At 51.3% G+C, this 24,867-nt stretch overlaps 1 protein-coding gene across 2 annotated transcripts in view; it reads left to right on the top strand.

Moving 5' to 3' along the window:
• SLIT3 (slit guidance ligand 3) overlaps positions 1–24,867 on the top strand; it is a 642,896-nt gene that overhangs the window by 575,195 nt on the left and 42,834 nt on the right. For both annotated transcript variants that reach the window (XM_062188711.1, XM_062188710.1), the window contains exons 21-26: positions 2,341–2,409; positions 4,139–4,210; positions 4,787–4,858; positions 14,165–14,236; positions 15,420–15,583; positions 18,121–18,245. In XM_062188711.1, the coding sequence (XP_062044695.1) occupies positions 2,341–2,409; positions 4,139–4,210; positions 4,787–4,858; positions 14,165–14,236; positions 15,420–15,583; positions 18,121–18,245 (574 nt within the window). The remainder of the gene's footprint in view (positions 1–2,340; positions 2,410–4,138; positions 4,211–4,786; positions 4,859–14,164; positions 14,237–15,419; positions 15,584–18,120; positions 18,246–24,867) is intronic.

Here is a 24,867-nt window from a genome sequence, read left to right on the forward strand (position 1 = left end):
CCCTGCTCAACCTGCTCCTGTAGGCAGCTCCTGACCCCAGTGTCCCCCAGGCCATACTGCCTACAGAACACCTCCTGCAGGTGTGCATGCCAGGGTATGTCCTCCCACCTTCCCCTGCGTGGACCCTGGAATCCTGCTGCACCTCCCGCTGGAGCCTCCCTGCCCAGCTGAGAAAGCTAGAAGCCCCCCATACCTGCTCCTGCCTGCCACCAGCAGAATGATTGAGATACAGACCCAGTACTCACCCCGAGTGCCAGTGCCCACCGCCTTTCAGGGAGGGAAGAAAGGGAAACAGAAGTGAGAGGCAGTCCCGAAGCGCTCTGCAACACCAGCCGGCTGCACCTGTCTGCAGCCAGGGCCTCTCACTGTGCTCAGCGTGAACTGCCCAGTGTCCTGCCATCCTCCCCTGGCCCACGAGACTCCCGGCCCCCTCAACTCTCGGCTCAGCACCTCTTCCTGGGCTTTCCCGGCCCCCTGCTCTTTCCAAGGCTTCCCCCCCTTTCAGCTGGCATCTCCTCCTCCACTGTGTCTTTCTACAGTGAGCCCCTTGGCGTTCTTCACTGTAACACCTCACTTGTACACAGATCACAGTTTCTCACTTACGTCTCCTTCATGGGTATAACCCCCCACCCCCTCTCCCACCTGCTGTTAGGTCTCCCCTGCTCCAAGGCAGACATTGTGGCTGTCTTAGTCACCTGCATGAACAGCACCTGGCACTTTACAGGTGCTCGGTAAGTACTTGTACCTGAAAAAAAATGCGTGAATGACAGCGTTTCTCCTGGCCCCTCCAGCTGAGGGCGAGGTCCAAGTGTGAGCCCTGGTGAATTTCGGAGCAGCTCGTCCAGCTCCCTGAAGGTTCATCTTCAGTTCTCCCCCAGCACCTTGCATAGCCCTTGGCCCCTAGCGTGTACCTGTCAAGGGCTCAAGCACCGAAAGAACATTGACCCAAACGCCATGGCAACCTGAGACCTCACCAGGTCCTGCCCAGTGCTCTGTGCCATGAGGATCCCCAGTGGTGGCCATAAGACAAGAGCTGCTCGGTCTTAGTCAACAGAAGCACGCATTCCATCTTATCCTTAAAGCTAAGCTGGTTTCGGTCAATGACAGACTTAGCCATTTCCTGGTTGAACCCGTTCCTGGTCCCTTTTCGGTCATTTTCAGAGTCTTCTGGACACCAGGCAGTGTGCTTGGATCTTATTCCTCAGAATGTGGTCTGCAGGCCAGCAGCGTCCCCATCACCAGGGAGCTTGTTAGAAACACAGATCCTCCAACCTAACCCCAGAGCCAGTGGATCAGAATCTGCTATGTAGCAAGCTCCCAGGCAACTCTCATGTGTGTTAAATTCTGAGAAGCACTGGGCTGGCTCAGGACAGACCTCCTGGTGGCCCTCCAGGAAGAGAAGGTGGGCAACAGACAAGGGGATGGCAGCGACTTTGTGTTGAGCGCCGGAGGAGCTTTCTATCAAGGGAAAGTCTTCTTAAAGGTTTGCAGCTTAATCTTGAGGGTAACAGGAAGCGAGGAAATTGGCCTGTGGCCCCTCCTGAGGCTAGCAGTGAGCTCTGTGGCTCTTAGTTATGTGACTACAGGGAGGCTTCCTTCTGGTGTCTCGGAGGAAGTTGCCTCATCCGAGATGAGAAGGTTCATGTGGGACGCTGATGTCCGGGCAGATCTAGGCTCACCGTTACCCATCCAAGAAGAGGCCCCATCTGTTGGGTGCATCACTGTTTTTGGCCTCCTGCCCTGTGGTCCTCCTGCTGGGAACTATAGCACCGTGCGCTATTTGCTCAGTTTCCAAATGCACATCAGAGATGCTCAACATTGAATTACAGCTCTTAAATCATAACTCAGTTCTCCTGCCACACTCTGCTGGCGTGGGGATCATGGTAAAAGGACAGTGAGAGACCTGGATTCAAGTCCTGACTCAACCCCTTGCTTGCTGTGTGACCTTGGGCAAGTGTTTAAATGACTTCGAACTTCTGCTTCCTCCATGAGAGTTCCTGCCACATAAGGAGATTGTGAGAGCTGAGCGTAGAGCAGGTGCTTTCTTTATGAAACAAATGGTTGTTCGAGATCAGTCTTAGGAGGACTCTCAACAGGGGACAGATTTAGACCAGAGCCCTGACAACATGGAACTCATCAGCCTGGTGGAGGAAAATGTCATTGGTTGAAAAATCACACAAATAAATACTAGATGATAAATGGACTCTGTGCTTTGAAGGGGAGGGGAGGGAGCTCAGAGGGAGTGGAGTGAGAACCCAGCCTCACTTGGGAAGTCTGAGAAAGTGTTAATTCGTGTAGGGTCTCTTTCTCAAGTGTTGTCACTCTGCACCTCTCTTTCAGGTACCTGGAAGGAAACCACTTAACAGCTGTGCCCAGAGAGCTGTCTGCCCTCCGACACCTGACACTGATGTAAGATGCGTTGGGTGGGATATTTCTCTTCTGGGCCTGAGAAGGGCCCTTGGGGAAACTGCCGTGGAGGGTAAGAGAGAGATGCTGCAGACCGATGCGGCATTTCTGCAGTTTCTCCTGAGCAGAGCAGGGAGAGGCAGCCGAGAGGCGCAGAGCACTCTGATGTGTCGCGACTCGCCCGTGGAGTCCTCCCTACAAAAATACCCACAGCCTGGATCGTGGGCCATCTATACCACCCTCCTCCTGGCCTGGAGGAAGAGGGCCACCCCTGCCCTTCCAGTGTTCAGATTAACTTCCTGAGCCTCGTCAGTTGCCCATTCTTGTGAGCTGTGACCACCTGGGAAGCATAAGTGCACACTTACTCTTCCTCCTTCTGCAGGTGCCCAGAAATTGTCCCAAGTGGATGATCCAGACTGAGGGTCCTCCAGGTGGCATCTGCCATTCACTGCAAGTTTGCCAAGACGCAGGAGAGCCCCTTATTGAGGAGCAGGGCCCAGAAACCCAGGCAGTCCATGAGCTGTGGCTCCTCACTGCCTTGCCACAAGGGGACCTGGGGGTGTAAAACAGCTCCCTGGGTGAGGGGTCTTTGCAAGATGCCCATGTCTGCTTGCAGGGGAGGGACAGGGAAGCAATCCATGGGGCACCTGAGAGCCCGTTCAGAAGGAAAGAGCCTCTCACCCCTGGGAGAAGAGGGGATCTGCCTTAGGGCTGCGTTCCTGGATCTCCTCACAGCCACCGTCTAGAAGAGGACTTAGCCTCAGAACTCTGGGCTCTGGGAGCAGATTTTTCACATCCTTCTCAGCTGTTGGGGCCATCACGGACACTGTGGGGTGTTCAGCATCCCTGGCCACCCCCCACTCGATGCCAGCAGCACTCCCCCCCCCCCAGCATGGACAGCCAACAATGTCCCCAGACACTGCCACTTGTCACTGGGGGAGCAGACGTGCCTCCCAGTTGAAAACCATGGTTCTTGACCTCAGCCCGTTAGAGGCATCTCATGAGTGGCTGGTGTCATTTCTGTGTTTAATACTGATGTTCCAGTCCAGTGTTCTTCAGGTGAAATTATCTGGGCAGGGGTCACAAGCATCCAGCATTTCAGAGCTCCTCTGGCTATGGATTCCTCTGGGCAGCCAGTGGTGCCACTGCTCGGATGTTTCCATTTCTGTTTATCCTGGATGAGAGTTGTGGCTGAGAGGAGAGTACTCCCCTATCAACAGTATTGATAGAGTGGAATAAATGAATACCAAAAGAGGAGGGTGGGCAATGTTGAAAGAAGAATTGATGGTGGGTGGGGAGGGGAGGGTACTAAAATGAGACATTGTTACCATATCCATTATGTTTTGTTGGTCAAATAAAATGAATGAATAGACATGTAGCTGACTGATTGAATAGCTGAATGAATAAAAGGATGGATGGATGACAATTGCGTGAATGATTGCATAGGTATTTGGAAGGAAAAATCAGCATTTGAATGGAAGAATGAGTGGGTGGGTGAATGAATGGATGGCTGAACAGATGATTGGTGGGTGGGTAGGTTAGTAGGCAGGTGGATAAAGAGGAGAGTGGGTGAATGGGTGGGTGGGTCCGTGGCAGGAGTGGGGGGATGTGTGGGTAGATGGATGAATGGACGACAGGCAGGCAGCCAGCCAGGCAGGCAGGTGTGATCACTGAGTGTAGCCTTATTCATAGGCAACTAACAGTATCGCATGCCCCTCTGTTTGTTTCCTAGTGACCTGAGCAACAACAGCATCGGCATGCTGACCAACTACACCTTCAGTAACATGTCCCACCTCTCCACTCTGTGAGTACCGTGACGTGCCGCATTCCCTGTGCCCCTGGTCGCACAGGGAACAGCCACCCTTGCCTGTGTCCCCTCAGAACCAGGTTCTCTGCTCTGGTGATCCTCAGGGCTGTGGCTGCTCCAGCACAGGTTAGAGCTTAGACAGCAGAAAGAAAACAGAGCAGCTCAGAACCCAGCCTGGGCAGTGACTCGGGAGCCAGAACCTAATTCCTTGAAAGAATGTTCTCTTTGGAGTGCATTTGCTTTCCCTGGGGAGGGTTTCTCGCCACAATTACGTGTTGCCCAGACCCTGTGTCCTTCAGCACTCCCCACTGGGCAGTGGAGGTGGGGAATGGAGAAGCTGGGCAAGGAGCCAGCCCTGCAGTGGGACAGGCGAGGACATAGGGAAGATGTAGCCAGGGAGCTTCCTGCATGATGGGAGATGCTCTCTTCCCTTTGCTCTTGGGGTGCTTTTGTATATTAAAATTGGAAAGATAAAGAAGCCATTTGCCTGGCTGGGTGTGCTGTGTAGACAGTGCTCCCGTGAGGAGCTGGGAATGGGAGCAGCCAGGAGCACACGTGTCTCCCCTTCCTCAGGATCCTGAGCTACAATCGGCTGCGTTGCATCCCCGTCCACGCCTTCAATGGACTGCGGTCTCTCCGAGTGCTGTGAGTACCCCACTGCCCTTACCCAGCCCTGGTAACAGCAGGAGCCCCGTGAGCCCTCGCTTCCTCTTGCTCAGAGCCCACTCCACCCCCAGTGCGTCTCCCCACTCTTTGCTGAGAGAGCAGAGCCTTGAGAGTCAGCCAGGTGCCACCTGTGGAGCCTGGAGCAAACGGCTTCACCCCACAGCTGCAGCGCGTCTCTCTGTGTCACATGGGATCAACAACGCCTCCCTTGTGTGGGTTATGCCCTGCCCTCGGCATTGCGCTGCTGGTTCTGTGCACAGTTGTCCCCTGTGGCTTCACAGGGGTGATGCGACTCTGTCACCCCTGCAAGGCAACAGAGCTGGTACACCAGAGATCACAGGCTGGGAGCCCGGGGCCCCCGCAGCTCACAGGCAGCGGTGTCTTTAAAAACAAACAGAAACCCAAGGCTTTAGTCAACTGCCACTGTCAGAAGGTTTAGGAAATTAGGGCCCTGCATCCAGCATCCAGCATCCAGCCCTTTGGGCAGCCTCCATAATGTGCCCCTGTCACCCGTCTGACCCTGAGCCATACATGGGTATGGGGTGATCCACTTGAGACAGATGAGCTCCATGCAAAGAGTAGATGGCCATGCAGTCCACCTGCTTCCATGCCCCCCCACCTTGCCACGTGCCTTTTCATCCATAGAAACAAATAATGATGGCAATTGCCTCACCAGGTCTTAATGAGAATTAAATGAGATACTGTATATAAAGCATTTAGCTTAGCCCTGGTTACTATAAACACTTAATAAATATTCATTTGTTATTGCTATTCCCATATCATAGTGTGCCCCAGCCCAAGGGTTCCCCATTGCCTCCCCCAACTGGGATCCCAACTGTCACCCGACTTTTCTGCCTTCCCATCTTGTACCTATTCTCGTGACAAAAGAAGATGCTTTGAATTGTTCATTTGAAGGTCACCCTTGAGTGGTTTTGGTGTGAGAACAGAGATGCCAGAGACTGTGCCCCCAACCCTTCTCAAGTTTCTGGCCGGTTAGTGCTCTAAAAGTCACCAACTATTGGATGGGACTTTTCATGGCCATTCCTTCAGCTCACTTTCTGCAGTAGTGCTGTGAGGCAGCAAAGATGATGCTCATGTTAAAGACAAGGAAACTGAGGCCCAATGGGTGCTATAACTGGCCAAGATGCAGCAGTCAGGAGGCTGCAGAGCCCTGCCTTGTGACTCAGAGCGCTCGTGCTCTTCTCAGGGCCCAGGAACAGTCAGCAGACAGCACCCAGTAGAGCTGGTCCATTCCACAGGCTCCAAGCCGATGTGATTTATTGAGGCCCACAAAACACCCGTGTCAGCGACAACTCCCGCCACGTGTCATCTGCGCTGTTATTAAAAATCAATTCTCTGGGGGCAAAGAAGTGCCCGAGCTGACAGTGTGCAATCTGTTACTGTCACTTATTTATTATCCACCTTCTCTGGGGAGTTTGAGAATGGAAACATCAGCAGAACCATTTCTCTGTCTCCAGTTGAACACCCCAGGAGAGGGGCTTGGCTCACTGACCAGAGGGCCAGCTCCCTCTGCCATTGGCCATGGTCCCCGTCAATCCCACCCTCCTGTCTCCCCTCCCAGGCTGGCAGCTCTGGGCAGGAATGTGCCACTGGAGGGGCGGGACTTGCCAGTTCTAAGGGTATCTCTGTGTGTAGATTCGTCATTATAGTAGTTCTGTCTGGGGCCATTCAGCATGGAAGAGGGAGAGAGAGAAAACATTTGCCTGTGCATCCATCTAGTTAGTGAGGTTTGGGGGAGTGAACACTACCAGCCCGTCCTGGGTTTTCTCTTCCAGGGCACTACCACTAGCATGAGCTCATCAAAGCACAGGTAAACCAACAACAGGCTGGGCATTGAGTCTTGAATTAAGAATGAGTAGGCTTCTAGCAAAATCCTTTGGGATCATGAGACCTCCTGGGTGAAAAGGGATCTAAGAACCCTTCAACCCGCCTGCCTCGGTAGGGAGCAAACATTTTCTCTGCAAGGGTCGATTCAGGAAACATCAAAATGTTTATGAGCTGTATTTCTTTTATGATATTTGTATCCTTTCTCGCAGTAATTGCACATGTAGGAATTTATGTTAAAGAGTAATCCTAAAGAAGGGGCAGGTTCTGTGCGTGAGATCTTTGCGGTATTATTATTGTTAACCTAATTTTAAATATTACCTACCAAGGCTGCAGTGGGGAAATGTTTGAGGAAAGCATCTGCAGCCATTCAGCCAAGTGCGACTGCTAAGAGAGGAAAACTCAGCAGCAGCATGGGAAGGTGTTTAGCACAGAGCGTTTATAGGGAGAGACAAATTAACTTGTGCATATGTCACAATTATAGCCTGGAAATACATGTATGTATAAAGAAAGACTGTACAGGAACCAATGAAAAGATCAGCAGTAGCTAGCTCTCAATATCAAACCATTCCCGTGATACATGAAGGCAAAGTTGAACATGAACAAAGCCAGTAAATACAATTTAGGGAATTAGATGGAGGGAAAAAGATTTTTTTGAAAGTTGGAATTACCATTTCCTACAACGGTATTTGAGCATTTAGATCTTCCTTTGCCATTTCTGAAGGGCACTGCTTTTCTGATTACAGTCTCAGAAATGACCAGACATCTGGGGTTTGCCAGGTGTCGGGGGCAAGGGAGCTGCGTGCGAGTCAAAGGCTAAAAAACGATCTGCAAAAGGGGACGAGGGGCTGATGCTGCTGTGTGTGCAGGCGCAGGCGTGTCGGCCCGTGGACGGGAATGCAGTTCAGAGAACAGGACAGGAGGGGCTGAGGGATCCCTGAGTACAAAGCACTGTGTGAAAACAAGACGCCCCTGCTCCACAGGCAGCTAGGTGACAGCATTGTTGAGGTGTTCTTCTCCTTCGGGAATCCAGGCATTGCCTGATCTTTGACCCACACAGAGGCACATGCCTGGCACGCATGTGGTCCCCAATGCCACTCCCCAGCCCCCGCCACGGAAGAGCCACCTGGAATCGGTTAGCAGTGGCCAGGCAATTTCGGCGAATGCTCGCGAGGGAGCGTGTATGGTTCTCCTTTGTCATTCCCACAGCATTTGGCTCCTGGTCCCTGCAGTAATTGTGCTGTTTGTACGCCAGCGGCCATTCCTCGTGGCTCTACCACCAGTATTCCTGCAGAGGGCTCCATTGTCCCTTCACTTGATTGCCTTCTGAGATGAACAGCTCACTCCCTCCCAGACAACCTCATCCCACCCTTGACCTGCTGTTGAGCATCAGAAAATTCTTCTGGTGAAACAAAAAATGATTTCTTAGAAATGCCAAAGCGTACTCCAGGCTTGGTCCTTTGATGGTTCCAAAATAAAAATCAACACATAAAGCTGATCTGTAGAATTTTAGAAATGAAGAGGGCACCTAAGAACCTCTCTTGTCCATACCTCTGATTTGTAAGATGAGGAGAGGTGGATCCTAAAGGTTTAATGGTTGGTTCACTATTTACTCTCGTTGCTTCCTGAATGCCTGCTGTGGGTTAGAGGCTGTGCTACCCACAGCAAAAAAAAAAAAAAAAAGACAAACATTGCTGCACTCAGGGAGTTCTTGGTCTAGGGGGAAAACAGATAGGTAAATAAGCATCCACTGTCCAGGGTGATAACTTGGAGAGGGACCACGTGGATCCAAGTAGGAGGCACTTAACCCAGTCGTGACCCTGTGGGGGACTCTCCGAAAGGATGGTTAGTCATCACCCCTGACATCGCTCACACAGCTGGGGCCAGCACACAGGGCAAAGTGCCTTAGTAACATTGCATTTACTCTTCATTCTGTGAAGCACCATTATCCCCACTTCCCAGATGAGTAGACTGAGGCTGAACACTATTAAGTAACTTGCCCAAAGTGACACAAACCAGTAAATACCAAAGGTGAGATTTGAACCCAAGACTGTTCTCTTGCAGAATCACTCCTGTTAGCCTCTGCTTCCAAGGCTGGTGCAGAGAAGCCAGTGTGGGGGTTTATTCAAACAGCTAAGGGAGTGAAGAATGGAAGTGCCCTGCACAGAGGCCCTGCAGGCAGGAAGGGTGTGTGTACTGGAGGAGTCACAGGAAGCTAAGATGTGGCTGAAACGTGGCTTCTGTGGTTAGGAGCAGGCAGGGGCCCTGGCAGAAGGCCAGAGGGTGCAGGTGGCACCAAGGCTGGGTCCCAGGTCTCCAACTTCTAGCCCAGTGTCCTTTCTACCACATTCTCTCTTCTTCCCCAGCCAGGTTGTCCTCTATGTTCAGCCCCACCCATTTCAGACTTTGCCGGAAGATTGGAGGGGCATGGCCTGTTTTTTGTTGTTTTTTTTTTTTTTTCTTTTTCTTTTCCTTTTTTTTCTGACAGGCAGAGTGGACAGTGAGAGAGAGAGACAGAGAGAAAGGTCTTCCTTTGCCGTTGGTTCACCCTCCAATGGCCGCCGCGGTAGGCGCATCTCGCTGATCCGAAGCCAGGAGCCAGGTGCTTCTCCTGGTCTTCCATGCAGGTGCAGGGCCCAAGCACTTGGGCCATCCTCCACTGCACTCCCAGGCCACAGCAGAGAGCTGGCCTGGAAGAGGGGCCACCGGGACAGAATCCGGCGCCCCGACCGGGACTAGAACCTGGTGTGCAGGCACCGCAAGGCAGAGGATTAGCATATTGAGCCGAGGCGCCGGCCAGCCTGTTTTTAAATGAAGCGTTTTCTTCCTTGCCGACTGCATGGCTCAGGGAGGAGGGTGAGAGGAGCCCATGTGCCCAAATTGAGCTCCTAGTCCTCGTCCCAGGGTTCACTGCTGTGGGTTACTCTCTGAGAGGGTTGGCCCCGGAACGCACCCTTGACCATGGAGGAGGAGTTGGGACCAGGGTATCAAGAACCACAGCTAACGTGATGGAGTGGCCTCACGACTAGCTTCTGAAATGGCTGGATGTCTTCCCCACTAAAGGGAAAGGTAACCAGCTCACACCCCACAAGCCCAGAGCGACAGTGGGTCGTCTGGTGGCTTATGGACTCCAGGGCTGCAGGTTCCCCAAAACACTGCTAGAGATAGGTCTGTCTCTGCCCCTCAGCTCTGCCCTCCGGAGTGGGTTTCTTCCCCTGGCAGTCTTTCCCCATGTAAGACCCTGGGGGCCCGATGGATGGGAAGTTCACACTGATCTCACTGCTTCGCAGCCCACAAAATGACACGGCCTCTGACTTTGTAGTTCCAGAGAAAGCCCAGAAAGTTCTAGGTTTGAGCCTGGGTCTTCTGGAATGAAGTGGCAATAGACAGATGAACAGGGTAAAAGGCGTGCAAAGGTATTAACATGAATGTGTACGGGAGCCCTGTAAAATAGGAGAACTCAAAGAAGGGCCAGGTGGATTGAGGCTTAAATACCCTCTTAGGGGACATGGGAATGGGGGGCTATAGACAGTTTTAGACAAGCAGGCGAATGATTTTTGGGGGAGAGCATAAGCCTGGAGCACAGAAAATGGCCTGGGACAGTGTTCCTCTGAACTCTAGGTGTAGTGTTTGGTTTTCAGTCTCCTTCTCTGTGAGTCAAGTTCAACCTCCCTTGGTTAATGACATTTTAGTGGGGAGGTTGGAGACAGATTCCTCTGTGTTGGATCTGGTGTTTAGATAGATAAGGGATCATCAGGGAAAGCTCATTCGTGTGCTTCGGAAGAGAAAGAGGGAAAGGCTAGAGAGCCCTGGAAGCTGCTTTGTTGGCTCGGCACTTCAGCGCACCATCCTCAGAAATGCTGCTTTCTGAACCCCAATACCTATTAGATCCAACCGCAAAGTAATCATTGCGGCTCATATTGGTAACGCTTTGGCTCCAGCTCCCCCAGGAGGCCAAACTGCCTGGACTGAGAGTTGGAGAAGGGATGACTCCCCGAGCGAAAAGGGGGGAGCTGCTCCAGAAAGGAGGGCACCAATGCAGAGCAACCCACACCCCCCAAAAGGTCGTCTACCACTACAAGCCACAACTAAGACTTGTTGCATTTTAAAGATGAGCCAACTGAGACACAGAGAGGCCAAGCCCATCTTCTCAGCTCACGGAGCCAGCCAGTATCAGACAAAGGATTCCAACCCAGGCAGTCTGTCTCTAGGGCCTTAGTTTTTGACCCCCGGGTCACCTGGGAGTGGCTTAGCCTGCTCAGAAGAGAAGCTGCCTGTGCTGGCCATGTTTGGGACTAGGATGTTTTCTACCACCCATCACCCAGACTGTGAGCCACTGGAGATTCCGAGACTCTGATTCAGGTAGCCCAAACATTGGTAAGGGATGGTTAGGCCCCAGTGTTGCCCCAGCGCAGCCCTTGTCTGCATCCTAACTTTCCCGTGTTTGCCTCTCACATCCCTTAAGAATCAGGAGGGAAGGGGGGGGGGGGGTCACACACACACTGGTTGAGCTGTTGGGTCAGAGAGTTGCCTGCCAGCTCCAGGCCCTCTAAGATGTAGGGAGAGGGGGAGGAGAGAGAGGAGGAGGCCCTAAGTATTTCCTGGCTGGCCGCATTCATCGGCTTCCTTGGCCTCACTTAGGATGGTGGTTTAACATACAAGAGTCGTCTTCGGGGGCCAAACCTGCAGCACCAGGAGCGAGTCCTGCAGTGTGGGCAGATTTCTTAGGGGCTGTCCCAGCAAATGGCGGCCTTGTTACCCTGCAGTTCACAGACATGGCCGCAGCCCAGGTCACAGCCAGCGGGTGTGTGCCCTGCAGGTGTCCCAGTGCCCGTGCTGCCTTGGGGTCATTTGGTGGCTCCATGCCTCCCAGGGGCCCAGGCCTCACTCTGAAATGGTTCACATTGGGCATGGGTGCGTTTGCCATCCAAGTGAGCAGCCGGCAGAGGCGGGTGTGATTTATAAGTAACTGCAAGCAGGAGAGACTTCAGAAGGCTAAGAAGGGTTGGGAAAGGTTCCCAGCCCCCTCTCACCTGGGGAGGTGGGAGACCACCCGGAGAACTGTTTCAGGTCTTTCTGCCATCCTGGCTACCTAGGAGTGGAGGGGGCTTTCACCCTGAGAAAGGAGAGAGGAGGAGAAGGAGCTGGTGGTGTTGGGACTGACAACCGTGAGGAGGAACGGAGAGGTGGTGCTGAAAGAGAAGGGAGGCCGGCGCCGCGGCTCACTAGGCTAATCCTTTGCCTGCGGTGCCAGCACCCCAGGTTCTAGTCCCGGTTGGGGCGCCGGATTCTGTCCTGGTTGCTCCTCTTCCAGTCCAGCTCTCTGCTGTGGCCAGGGAGTGCAGTGGAGGATGGCCCAAGTGCTTGGGCCCTGCACCCCATGGGAGACTAGGATAAGCACCTGGCTCCTGGCTTCGGATCGGCACGGTGCGCTGGCCACAGCGGCCATTGGGGGATGAACCAACAGCAAAGGAAGACCTTTCTCTCTGTCTCGCTCTCTCACTGTCCACTCTGCCTGTCAAAAAAAAAAAAAAAAAAGGAAAGGCGGCCCATCAAAAAAAAAAAAAAAAAAAAAAAAGGAAAGGCGGCCCTCACCTTAAAGTAATAGGAGAAACCTCTCTAAGCCCTTGCTCCTTGAAGTGTTCTCAGAAGGACCCACCATCAGCACCCTCGGGGAGCTTGTTGGAGACGCAGAGGCTCAGGCCTTCCCAGACTCACGGACTCAGACCCTGTGGGAACAGGGCCTAGGCGTCTGTATGTGCACTGGCTCCATGGCTCACTCCACATAGGAGCCACTCACAGTGTTACGTGTCCTTAAGCTCCCGTCTGTATTGCACCCAAAGACCCAAGGCAGGCTAACTTCAGCTGCATTGAAAACGAAGAGCAGATTCGTTAGTTACTAGCCTGTCGTGTTTGTCCTTGCACTGTCAATGCTAACTGGCTCCGGTTGACTGGGACTCTCTGTGTTAAAGTTAGCAGTTCTTACCTTAAGGGTGCTATATCTGCAGCGTAGATGGCGGTGCCCATCACTCGTTAAAGACACCTTCAGGAACCTGTGCCTTTCACCCACCTTGCATTTTGGAGACCATACCCTAAGTCTGGCCTCTTGAACGTGCTGTCAGTAGGCACACTCAGATCTCACAGGTGCCAGACTGCAATGTCTGTGGCTGATACCAAACCCTTTACCATAAAGAAGAATTTAGCTCCAGCCAATTTCCTGAGTGGCCCCTTTCTCTGGCCTCCAAACTGGGATTAATAGCACTCCTCATCCCCCTAAAACCTCTTCAGGTGACTGTGAAGGGGACCAATTTAGTGAGCTCCTTGACCTGTACCAAATATTCTCCAAGACCCCTTCACAGCGGTGGGCACTTGGCCTAACAGTTAGGATGCCTGGACTGAGTTCCCAGCTCCCTGCTTTGGCCTGGCCCAGCCCTGCCCTTGCAGGCATTTGGCACTATAGATTCAACTGATAACTGTCTGTGTGTGTGTCTCTGTCTCTCTCTCTCTCTCTCTCTCTCTCATTAATTAGTTAATTTTAAAGACACTTTAGCATATACTAATAATGGCTTATCATTTAGTACTTAGAAAAAGCCAGGTTCTCGTGTATCCACAGCAACTTTGTGTGGCAAGTGTTACTTTCATTCCCATTTCACAGTAGGAAACCAAGGCACAGATGGGGTAAGTCACTTTGCCATGGTCACACAAGGGCCGGATTCAGGGTCTGACGGTGAGCAGCCAGGCTCCAGAACTTAAGTCCTGAGCCCTAGTTAAAGAACAGCATCTTGGGGCTGGTGTGGTGGGTGGGCCCATCTGCTGCACTTCCAACCCAGCATTCCTGCTAATGTACCTGGGCAGGCAGTGGAAGATGGCCCAAGTACTTGAGTCCCTACCAGCCATGGGGACCCAGGAGGGAGTTCCTGGCTCCCAGCTTCGACCTGGTACTGCAGCCATTTGAGGAGTGAACCAACAGTTGGACGATATCTCCCTCCATTCCTTCCCGCCCCTTCTCTGTATCTCCCTCTCCATCTGTCACTCTGCCTTTCAAATAAATAAATAAATAAATAAATCCTCAGAACAGCATCTCTGCAGTCCCAGTGACTCCTCTGGGTAGATCAGTCTCCCCATGTTTCAGGTGGAAAAATCGAAGCCCAGAAGTATTGCGCAGCTACAGGGCCTGGTTGCTAATTGCACCCCATCTATCCGATAACAAAGTCCCATCCTCTTCTTCCTCAAACCCTCCACCTCACCTCCTCCATGCCTGCTGCTGGGCTGGGCACGGGCCCATTCCTGCATCCACAGCAAGGGGGGCTTGCGGTGGGACAGAGGGAGGCAGGCGGCAGCTGCTACCATGCATGTAGCTCTGGGTACAAGTGAAGGGAGCCTGGGCCGGGCTCACAGTTGTTCTGGTGGTAACCTCCTGACCTGTCCCTTCTCCCTCAGAACCCTCCATGGCAACGACATTTCCAGTGTTCCGGAAGGCTCCTTCAATGACCTCACATCTCTTTCCCATCTGTAAGTAGCTGAATGTCTCCCCAGCGTGCATTCTCTGGAAACGTAACACCATGAGGTGCCTAGTGACAGGGTCGTGACTTCTGACATTTTAGTAGACATCCTGCCCATTTGCACATACGGTGTCTCTCCATGTCTGAGTGCACTGACTACAGGGCCCCCATGGATACCGACTCCACAGATGTTCAAGTCCCTTACGTAACAGGGTGTGGTGTTCGCGTCCTGTGCACATCCTCCCATATGCTTGAAGTCATCTCTAGGCGACTGATACTACCCGATGCAATGTAAGTGCTGTGTGGCTAGTTGTGGCACGGAACTACCAGCGAATCGTGTGCAGGAGAAGAGTCTGCGTGTGTGGCCCAGCTGCAGTTTCTTCCATCTACAGCTGGTTGATCGGTGGATACAGAACCCATGGGTATAGAAGGCCAACGGCTGTATATTTTACAACAGCATATCCACATTGTCGTCTGCTTCTGACGCCTCCTGAGACATCATCAGTTCTGTAAAACATGTAAATCTTTCCTAAGAAACGCTAGCAGAAAATACTTACTCCGCACTGAACACTTGAGCTGAACTATCTCCTTGAGTTCTTTCAGCAGTGAGGCGCTTCTGCGCCCTTCTGTAGGATGCAATTGTAGTTTAGAAAGGTAAAGACGTTGTCCAGGAGTTGTACAGCCAGTACGTGGCAGCGCCATGGTTGCAGTCAGGGTTTGCCTGCACTCCAAAGCACGTATTCTTAACCGTGCGGCACTGTGCACCAGGTGTTCCCTTATTTTACACAGGGGAAACTGAGGCTCATAAATGCGAGGAGTAGCTTCAAGTCATACTATCCAGAGAGTTCAGGGGGCACCCAGCTTCCCAGACTTCTAGGCCAGACCTCTTGTCCCTAGATCACAGATCGCACGTGTTCCTTATTATTATTGTCGTTGTTGTTGTTATGTATCTTTAACAAGGAGAATTTTTTCTCTGCATATTTGTTTTCATATTATGTGCATACACCACAGTATGCACACCAGCATATTATAAAGCATTCAAAAATAGAAATCATAATGGACATGATTTAAAGCAAACCAAAACAGTTGTGATATTTTCTTCCTGGACACCACTTTGGAGATCCCTGCACTAAACTGTGCCTTTCTTCTGCTGGGGCTGGGACCGGGTCTAAACTTGCTGCTCTTCCTCCCAGGGCGCTGGGAACCAACCCGCTGCACTGTGACTGTAGTCTGCGTTGGCTGTCCGAGTGGGTGAAGGCAGGATACAAGGAGCCTGGCATCGCCCGCTGCAGTAGCCCTGAACCCATGGCTGACCGACTGCTGCTCACCACCCCCACCCACCGATTCCAGTGCAAAGGTAGATGCTGCCCCCAGGCCCCCGCCACGCTTCCTTGCCCCTTCTGGGGTCTGCCGTGTCCCTAGCAACCTGTCAAAGCTGGCCATCTGGGTTGGTGTGACTTCTTAACACTTGCCCTCTCTCTTCCACGGGTCAGAGAGACTCGGGTGCTGAAAGTGATGTGGGCCTCTGATGCCACTTCTGCATACAGTCATCCCTCAGTGCCCTTGACGAATTGATTCTAGGTTGCCCAAGGATACCACAATCTGCATAGTCAAGTCCCTTACATCAAATAGCATAGCATTTTCATGTAACGCATGCACACCCGCGCACTATCACTAGATTACTTAGAATGGCTAATGCAGTATAAATGCCCTGTACATAGTCATTGCACTGCATTGGCTGGGAAATGATGGCAAGACAAGGTGGGTGCACGGGTTTAGTACAGATGCAGGCTTTTTCCAAATGTTTCCAATCTGTGATCGATGGAATCCACAGATGTGGGACTTGCAGATATAAGTGGCCAGCTCTGTGTCCTCGCTGACTTCTCTCCATTTGTATTTTTCTATAAGTTGAAAAAAATCTTTAACCTGCAGTGTCTACCCAATGTATTAGCACATAAGCATTTTCCCATTTTCCTGCAGCAAACTTTTGGAGTTTTATTGACTGAATCATCACAATAGCAATAAGCTGTTACTGAGTTATTGTTATGTGGCAGGCACTGTGGTATGCACTTTTGTATATATTATTTTCTCACTTTTCACATATCACAGTTTTAAACTTCTCAGCATCCCTATGGAGTAGATTTCAATATTACCCGCATGTTTGAAAATGAGAAAACTGAAGCTTAGCAAGGTTCAATGACTTCTCAAGTTCATGCAATAGAATTCCAGGGCTCTCTCACTCCAGGGTGCATACTCTGGACCGTCAGGATGCTGCCACAACTTATTTAACCAGTTTCTAGTTTTTGATCTTTAGGGTAGTTCCATTTTTTTTTTCCTATCACGGATGCATAAAGGTCTTTTTCTATTTGAAATCATATCCTTAGATAAGATTTTGAGAACAGAAATTACTGAGCCAAAATATATGATCATTTTTAAGGTCTTCGCAAATATTCCCAAATTGATTCCTAAAAAGGGTTTTGATGAATCCAGGGTTCCAAAAGCATCCTTTGAGTGCCTTTCCTGTTATCTTGTCTTATTTTGTAATCATTTCGAATTCAATTGGCTAAAAATTCTGTCTCCTTTCATTTTATCTTTATCTTTATTGAGGAACCTGAATTTTTGGACATTACGTTCCACTTGTGTTATATATTTGTCAATAGTCTTTGTTCATGTCTTAGATCCTTAACGTTTACTTTGACAGGCAAACTTTAATTACTCTCTAAACTTTGCTGGCTCCCACACTTCTGCTGAAAGCAAAAAGCAACATTGCATTGGTTGAAAACTAATTTTAATTTTCTCCCTTCTGCTTCCAAGGCGTCTGCTCTGAATCTGAAGAGGGCCAGCTAGCCCTAGAATAGCAGTTCTCTGTCTTGGCTGCACATTCAGGAATCAAGAGCTTTACAAATGACTGGCGCCTGAGTCCTACTCTCTGGGTTTTGAAGGATGTGATCTGAGACTAGGCATTTTCAAAGCACAAGTGACCAAGTTGTCCCAGTTTGTCCAGGACCTGCCTGGTTTTAGCACTGAAAGCTCTGTCCCAGGAACCCCATGAGGCCCAGGTGAAGGGGGACAAGTGGTCTTTTTACTCTAATGAGGATCCAGGTTGAGCCCACTGGCACAGATTCTCGGGCCATTCTGTTCACCCCCCCAACAAGTGGTCACTCACTGGAGCTGATCTCAGCCCAGCTCCATGCTGATGACTGTTAGCCCTGGTCTCATAGACGGTCCTGACATTAAGTTGGGCCTGTGCATCCAGGGCTCGTGATCAATGCTGGCTGCTCAGGCAGAACACCGACCCCTGGCAAGGCTCTGTGCGGGGACCACAACCGTCTCCAGCCCTGCAGCTGAAGACAGCAGGGCACAGCTGAAACCCTACGTACAGCTCGGCACCCATCGCCCCCATCGCCGCTGTGTCCTCTGGGGCCGTGCATTTCTGACTTCCAGGGTTTCACAGGGAGGATTTCCTGTGTGTGTGTGTGTGTGTGCGCGCGCGCGCGCTTGGTGCAGGCTCTTCTCTGGGGAGGGGTGTCTCTGAGGGCAGAGAAATGGAAGGTTCATAGAGAGTGTGGGCCTGGAGTTTCCTGGAGGATGAAAGGATGCCCAGGGGGTTTCTAATTAGAATGCATTGTTTGTAGATTAGCGCCAAAAATCGGATCAGGCTAATTACAGTAATTGATTTGACTGCAGAAGTGCTTCTGAATTATGTCCCAGTGTGATTTTTCCTCACCGGACAATGGTTGAGTTAATGGGACTCCAAGGGCCTCTGGATATGCGGATGGGGGAGGGGCTGGCTGGCAGCCGGCTGAAGAAGGGGCCAGAGCTGAGGGGAAGGGACATGGGACAGTGAGCCCACTCAGGGACTTGCTGCCAACCTGCTGTGGTCTTCCTGCCCAGGGCCGGTAGACATCAACATTGTGGCCAAGTGCAACGCCTGCCTCTCCAGCCCATGCAAGAACAACGGGACATGCAGCCAGGACGCCGTGGAGCTGTACCGCTGCACCTGCCCCTACAGCTACAAGGTATGGGAGGAGGCCCCAACCCGCACCATTCCTGCAGAAGGGATGGGCACCATCCTGGCTGACCCTGCCTTCCCCAAGGGCAGCCTAGGTAACCTCACTTTACACATTCTTACCCCCTAAAAGCAGCGTTCACCAGCGGCACTCCTGTCCTAAGAGCCTGCGGGAGCTGCCTGATGGGGGTCACACTCATTCTCATCACAGTGGACGCCAGGTGGTCCTGACAGTGATGCTCTGAGATTAGGGGGCAGGGTAGCATTTTTCTTTATGAAACCCAGGGATGTGAGATGTCAGAGTTGAAGCGCTTCTAAGCAAGCAGACATCCCCCGAAGCCCCTGCCCTGACAGCCCTTCCAAGGGGATTTTCAGAACCCCCCCCCCAAACCCTGCTCTCCAAAGGACCAGCCCTGAAAGTGCAGGCTGCAGCCTGATGAGGCACAGGGATGGGGAGTTAGCCTGGGGACTGCCGTGCCCACCATGCTGATGACAGTCTCGGGTAGGGCAGCAGGGGGTCGGGACCCCCACTTTCCCATCCCCCTCATCCCGCCCCAAGAAATCTAGCCTAGTTCCAAGGCAGCCCTTCCCTCCCTTCTTCTCACCCAGCACCATCTAGAACGGGTCCTGCTGGCTCCCACTAACATCCACACAGCGTGGGCCATGTGCCAAGTACTCTGCATGGCATTTTTTGCCCTTTTATTGCTAAACACCTCCAGCAAGCTCCTGAGGAAGGTCTCATTGATTTCTACTTGACAAATGTGGAAACCAGGTCCCACACCGTCCCTGTGGCTTGACCAGATGTCTGAAACCTTGTAGGCAAAGGGTTGGCATTAAGTCCCGGGGCTGTTTGATTGCCAAGCCCATTGCTTTTCCCCCTGGAGGGTTTCTTGGGTAGCTGAGCCCCTCCCTGTACCTCCCTGGCATTAGCAAATCTGTGGCTCCAACCTCTTCTGCAAGATGCTCCCCGCTCGCCAGGTTTCAGCCTTCCCAGGACATCTATCTGAATGCACTGAGAAAGCCGCGGCTCCAAGAAAGCCCCACAGCCCATCGGTTGTACCCACCCGGGATAGGCTGAGTGAGAGGGACTGGCATCCGCGGCTCTCCGTCCCCAGGGGACTGAGCCTGTGTGATGACAAGCCTGAGAGGCAGACTTGCTCTGAAGAATGAGGCTACCTGGTGGCTTCCTGGGCTGTAGCCGCACCTCTTGCAGACAGTGTCAGAGTGCCACCTATGGGCGCTAGACAGCAGAGCCCGAGGAGTCCCTTTGAAGTCAGCCACTCCAACCTCCCCAGAGTCCCAGACACACACACACACACACACACGCAATTGTGAGCAGGAGAAAGAACAGATTCCACACAGGCATGCTCAGGAGGTGTGGCTGTCCTGAAACTCCCTGGCATGGGTCCCATGGAGAAGACTCGGGCTGTGCAGTTACACAGAGCAGCAGACACGGACCCAGCTTTGTCACTCACTGGCCAGTGGCTTCACAGCAGCCTCTCCGCCCTCACATGGTCACCTGCCTCCCAGGTTTGCTGTGAGATGCAAATGTGCAGTAACGCATGCAGTATGCGCAGGACGATGCCTGGCAGTGGGTGGGCACCTGATGGGCTGAACTGTTGCTCCCTTTTCTCTTCACCTTTGTCTCCTTGCCTACTGCTCCAGCATGTGGAATAGGCCATCAATGGCACATGGCAAGATACTGGTTTCAACGATGAGGATCAGCCTATGACATGTGAATTGCCAAGAACCTTCAGTCCGTTTCTTAGAACTGTGACATTACATTTATTTCCAACATCCCTAGTTCTATACATATATGCTTTTAATCATCAACTAAGGGCACAGAATTCAGCTGGACCTTATGCATATTTTCCCTTCTCTAATTTTTGTATCACCTCATCAGATGGGTGGTGTCATTCCTGTTTTAGGTAAATTATTTCACATTCTGAGTCTCGCATCCATCTCTTTAAAATTGGTCTGAGTCTGAAAGCTGGGGAGCCACATCTGAAGTCCAGGCTTCTTCCAGCTACACTTGACTGCACCATCAGAGGTGGCCTGGCCGCCAGTGTCAGAGCAAAGGGTGCAGCCACTTCCTTGCACATTACTACAAAGTAATGCCACTTGTCTGGACTTTGTTGATGGGTTTCTGTACGTGGATATTTCAAAGGAATTTGAACCATTATTTTTACCCTTAAGAAATTGGTGGACACAGGCATGTCTGGAATACATAATGATGGTGATGGTGGTGGTGGTGGTGATGGTGATGATAGCAATAATGATGATGGTGGAGATGCAGTTAGTGATGATAAAGGTGGTACTGGTGCTGATGGTGATGACAACAGTAATAAGAGCAGCCAGCACTTACTGAGTCCCTACTGTGTGCTGACTGTGTAGTAAAGGCAGAAGGTGTTTGCAATACCTTGCATACTGCACATCAAGCCCTAGGTTACAGGTCTTTAAATGACCCTAATTTTATAGTTGCAGAAACGGAGCATAGTAGGTGAGGGAGTGTAGAACCCAAGCTCCAGGCCCCTTGCTCTTGACTGCTGTTTTCACTGCCATTGGTGAGCTCAGTGGTCACAACAGCTGAGGGTGAAGGCCCCTGACCGTTTAGGACCTGTGGGAATCTCCAGGCTGGGGAAAAGTGGTACACAGCATAGGAAAAACACCAGGCAAGACCCTCCGCAGCCTCTTCCTACCCAGCTATAGGACCTTGGACAGCCCCTACTCTTCTCACTTCTGCTTCCTCAACTGCCAAATGAGCTGGGTTGAACCAAAGGGGTCTTTTTTTTGACAGGCAGAGTGGATAGTGAGAGAGAGAGACAGAGAGAAAGGTCTTCCTTTGCCGTTGGTTCACCCTCCAATGGCCACTGCGGCCGGCACATCGTGCTGGTCCGAAGGCAGGAGCCAGGTTCTTTTCCTGGTCTCCCATGCAGGTGCAGGGCCCAAGGACTTGGGCCATCCTCCACTGCCTTCCCGGGCCATAGCAGAGAGCTGGCCTGGAAGAGAGGCAACCGGGATCGAATCCGGCGCCCCAACCGGGACTAGAACCCGGTGTACAGGCGCCACAAGGCAGAGGATTAGCCTGTTAAGCTACGGCGCCAGCCCCAAAGGGGTCTTTAACTGTGGGTGGCATCACACTCCTTGTGCTGAATTTTGTGGCTCTGCTCTCTTCTTGCTGTGGTCAGAGCCCACACAAGCAGAGTAACTGAGTAGTAGTTCTTAATATGTTGCCCAATTGATGGTAATCTCCAGACATCCATGAAACCAAACTCAAAGTTGAGGCATTGATCTAGCTACTTCTAGAGGTTTAAGTTATTTTTATCAATTAGCTGGGTGACCCTGGGAAACCACAATTTTGCAAAATAGCACAGCAACTACTATTTGTTTGAGAATAGCTACTGTCAATCTATTAAGCTATAATGCCAGGCCTTGGCGATGCAGTTGACATATATTATCTCATCTAGTCCCAATAGCTAATCAATTGATTGGTTTAAAAGGCAGAGCCAGAGAGGAGAGGAGGAGAGAGAGATTGATCGATCTTCCATCTGCTGGCTCACTTCCCAAATGCCTGCAGTGGCTGGAGCTAGGCAAAGCCATCACTTGCTGTCCTTCAGGCACACTAGCAGGAAGCTGAACTGGAAATGGAGTAGGCAGAATGTGAACCAGTGAACCAGACACTCCTATGTGGGATGCAGTCATCCCAAGCAGTGGTTTAACCCATTGCACCACAACACCTGCTCTAGTCCCAACTTTTAAGTAGTTTCTCACCTAATTTATTTTCAGATCTATTTATTTATTTGAAATGCAGAGTTACAGAGGGAGAGAGAGAAAGAGATCTTCTATCCTCGAGTTCACTCCCCAAATGGCCCAAGAGAAAGGTCTGGGCCAGGCCAAAGCCAGGAGCCTGGAGCTGCATCCAGATCTCCCACATGGATGTAGGGGCCTAAATACTTGGGCCATCTTCTGCTGCCTTCTCAGGTGCATTAGCAGGGAGCTAGATTGGAAGTGGAGCATCCAGGACTAGAATTGACACTCTAGTTACCCGCTGTGCCACAATGCTGGCCCCTCAGTAATGTTAATTATCTCATAAGTGTCATTATCTTCTTTTTGATGGATACAAACAAAAAGTAAGGTGAAGGCATCATATGAGTTAAAAACCAGAGCCCAGCTACCTGTTGCAAGAAAGTCTGTCCCCTTACCATGGGGGCTGGTCACTGGTTGTTTTTAAGCCTCTCTGTCCCTCCTGTAGATGGGCGTGGCCATGCTCACTGGCAGAGCAGTTGTAAGGATAAAGAGTGCTCTGCCTACCTTGGTGCCCAGATTCGGTGGACACCTCTCAAAATATTTTGCCACTGTTTTAAGATTTGGGGAAATAAGTTCTGTCTGTTGGTTATTATTCAGTCCTGTAACTTCTTGCACATGTTCAGAGTCTCAGTGTGGTGCTTTTTTTTTAAGGGAAAGAGTTTATTAGGGAAAACTCAACAGATCAGAGGGAAAGGGGGAAGAAGGAAAGCATAAGAAAGAGATCCAGAGACAGAGACAGAGACAGAAATCAGGAGACAGAGAGAAAAGAGCCACATGCTCAGGAACAGGTCCTTTTAAAACTTTGCCAGGGGGCGGGCAGGGAAGTAGGAGCATCAAATCCCATTAGGATGGGGGTGGGGCTGACACTGGTGGTTGGCTTCCAGCAATGGCGGCAGGGGCTAGAGCCTAGGATGGTGTCAGGGTGTAGATCGAGCCATAGATAAGCCTGTGCCATTTTACTAACATTCTCCCTTTTGTTTTTTATAAAGCTGGAGTTGTATGGGATTACACTAGTCCTAAAAGTCCAGGAGGGGTAGAGGGACTACGATCTGTCTTTAGAGCTACTTCCTGTTAACATGGGGTGACAAGGTACTCTTCGCTGGCATGGGGCAATGTCTCAAGCTCAGCACGGTGCTTTTTCACACTACAGTGTGTACAAGAATCCCCTGGAGATCTTATTCAAATGCAGATTCTGATTCGTTAGCTCTGAGGTCAGGCCTGGGACTGTGCACTTTTAACAAGCTCCTAGGCAATGTCAATACTGTAGGAGCAAGGACTGTTGGACCTCTCAGTAGTAGAGATGCCCACTTGCTCGAGAGGACGCCCAAAAATCCAGACTCCAAACCAGTTGATGCAAAAAGCATGAGGTATTTATTGTACGTTTGCGCAAACGGGCCCCCACCTCAGGCAGTGAGGAGCCCTGAGCGGCAGTTTCACACAGGTTATATATGCAACGAATTAGCATATTCCTAACGCATGCATAGGATTGGTCAGTTCAGAGGGACCGTTAGCATATGGGAGAATGCTGGCGAAGAATGCTGGTGGAGAGTGCTGGTATAAAATGCAGAGGTGGCACGGGATTGGTTGGTTCGGAGGGACAATTAGCATACCGGAGAATGCTGAGGGAGAGTGCTAAGCGAGAGTGCTGAGGTGTTACAGGATTGGCCAGTCGCAGTGACATCATAAGTGTGCGCCTAGAGACCCTCCGAAGGGAGGGGCAGCTCTGCTCTGGGCGCGCCCAGAGGTTTCCTGGAGGGGAGGGGCATTTCTGCTCTGGGCGTGCCTAGAGGTTCTCTGAAGGGGATTGACTTTTCCTTCCCAGAGAACGTCCTGCCCGCTAGACTCTGGGGAACATCTAACCTCTTAAGAAGCCCCTGATATTTGCCCAGGCCTAATTTCTTGTCCCTCTCCCCCATAAGGGTCCTTCAGGACCATACCTTAAGTAGCAAGGACTAACACCAACCTACCTTAGCTGCTCCCAATTTATTTTAAAGTGATCTAAGAACTTCATCCATGTATTCATTCTCTCTCTCTCTCTCTCTCTCTCTCTCACACACACACACACACACACTCTCTCTCTCTCTCTCTCTCTCACACACACACACAAATGGAATAAGGAATGGAAAATGAGGGCCAGGGAGCATCGCAAAGCTGGTGGATTTGAGCAAAGTAAGACTGGATGGAATTGAATCAGGCTAATTAGCCAGGCATTGGCAATGGTGACTTTTCTCAAGGACATGCAAGTGACAGAAATCCCCACCTCCAGGCCTAATTACCCTGTCATCACCACTAGGATCTGCCTTCCTGAGCTCTGTATTCTTTATAAAGGACGGGAGGAGCTGCTACCTTTTCCACTTCCGCAGGAAGCCCACCCTGAGGAGTGGAGTCCCCCTGGAGTCCCTGATGCTAGCAGGTTCCCCAGAGCCAAGAGACTGGCCCTGGCCTTCTCCTGTCTTCCCTTCCTGGTCCATCTCCCACCTACAAGTGTGTGCGATACCCACACTCCTCCCTGCCTCAGACTCTGTCGTCATCATCATCACTCTTGTTTACAGAGCTGCTGTTACATTCTAGTGTCCTACATAGACGTGTTTTCCAGTCACTCACTACCTCCCCTTAGGACAGGTACAGGTTGAGTATGCCTTGTCTGATTGCTTGGGGCCAGACATTTTTTGGGACTTGTGCATACATAATGCACCATCCTGGGGATGGAACCCAAGCCTAAACATAAAAATCATTTGTGTTTCATGCGCAGCTCATGCGCATAGCCTGATGGTGATTTGTATGATACTTTGAGTGCACCTGCACTTCAGCCGTGACCTATCAAG

This window comes from Lepus europaeus, chromosome 4 (assembly GCF_033115175.1).
Source record: "Lepus europaeus isolate LE1 chromosome 4, mLepTim1.pri, whole genome shotgun sequence".
Taxonomy (NCBI): Eukaryota; Metazoa; Chordata; class Mammalia; order Lagomorpha; family Leporidae; genus Lepus; species Lepus europaeus.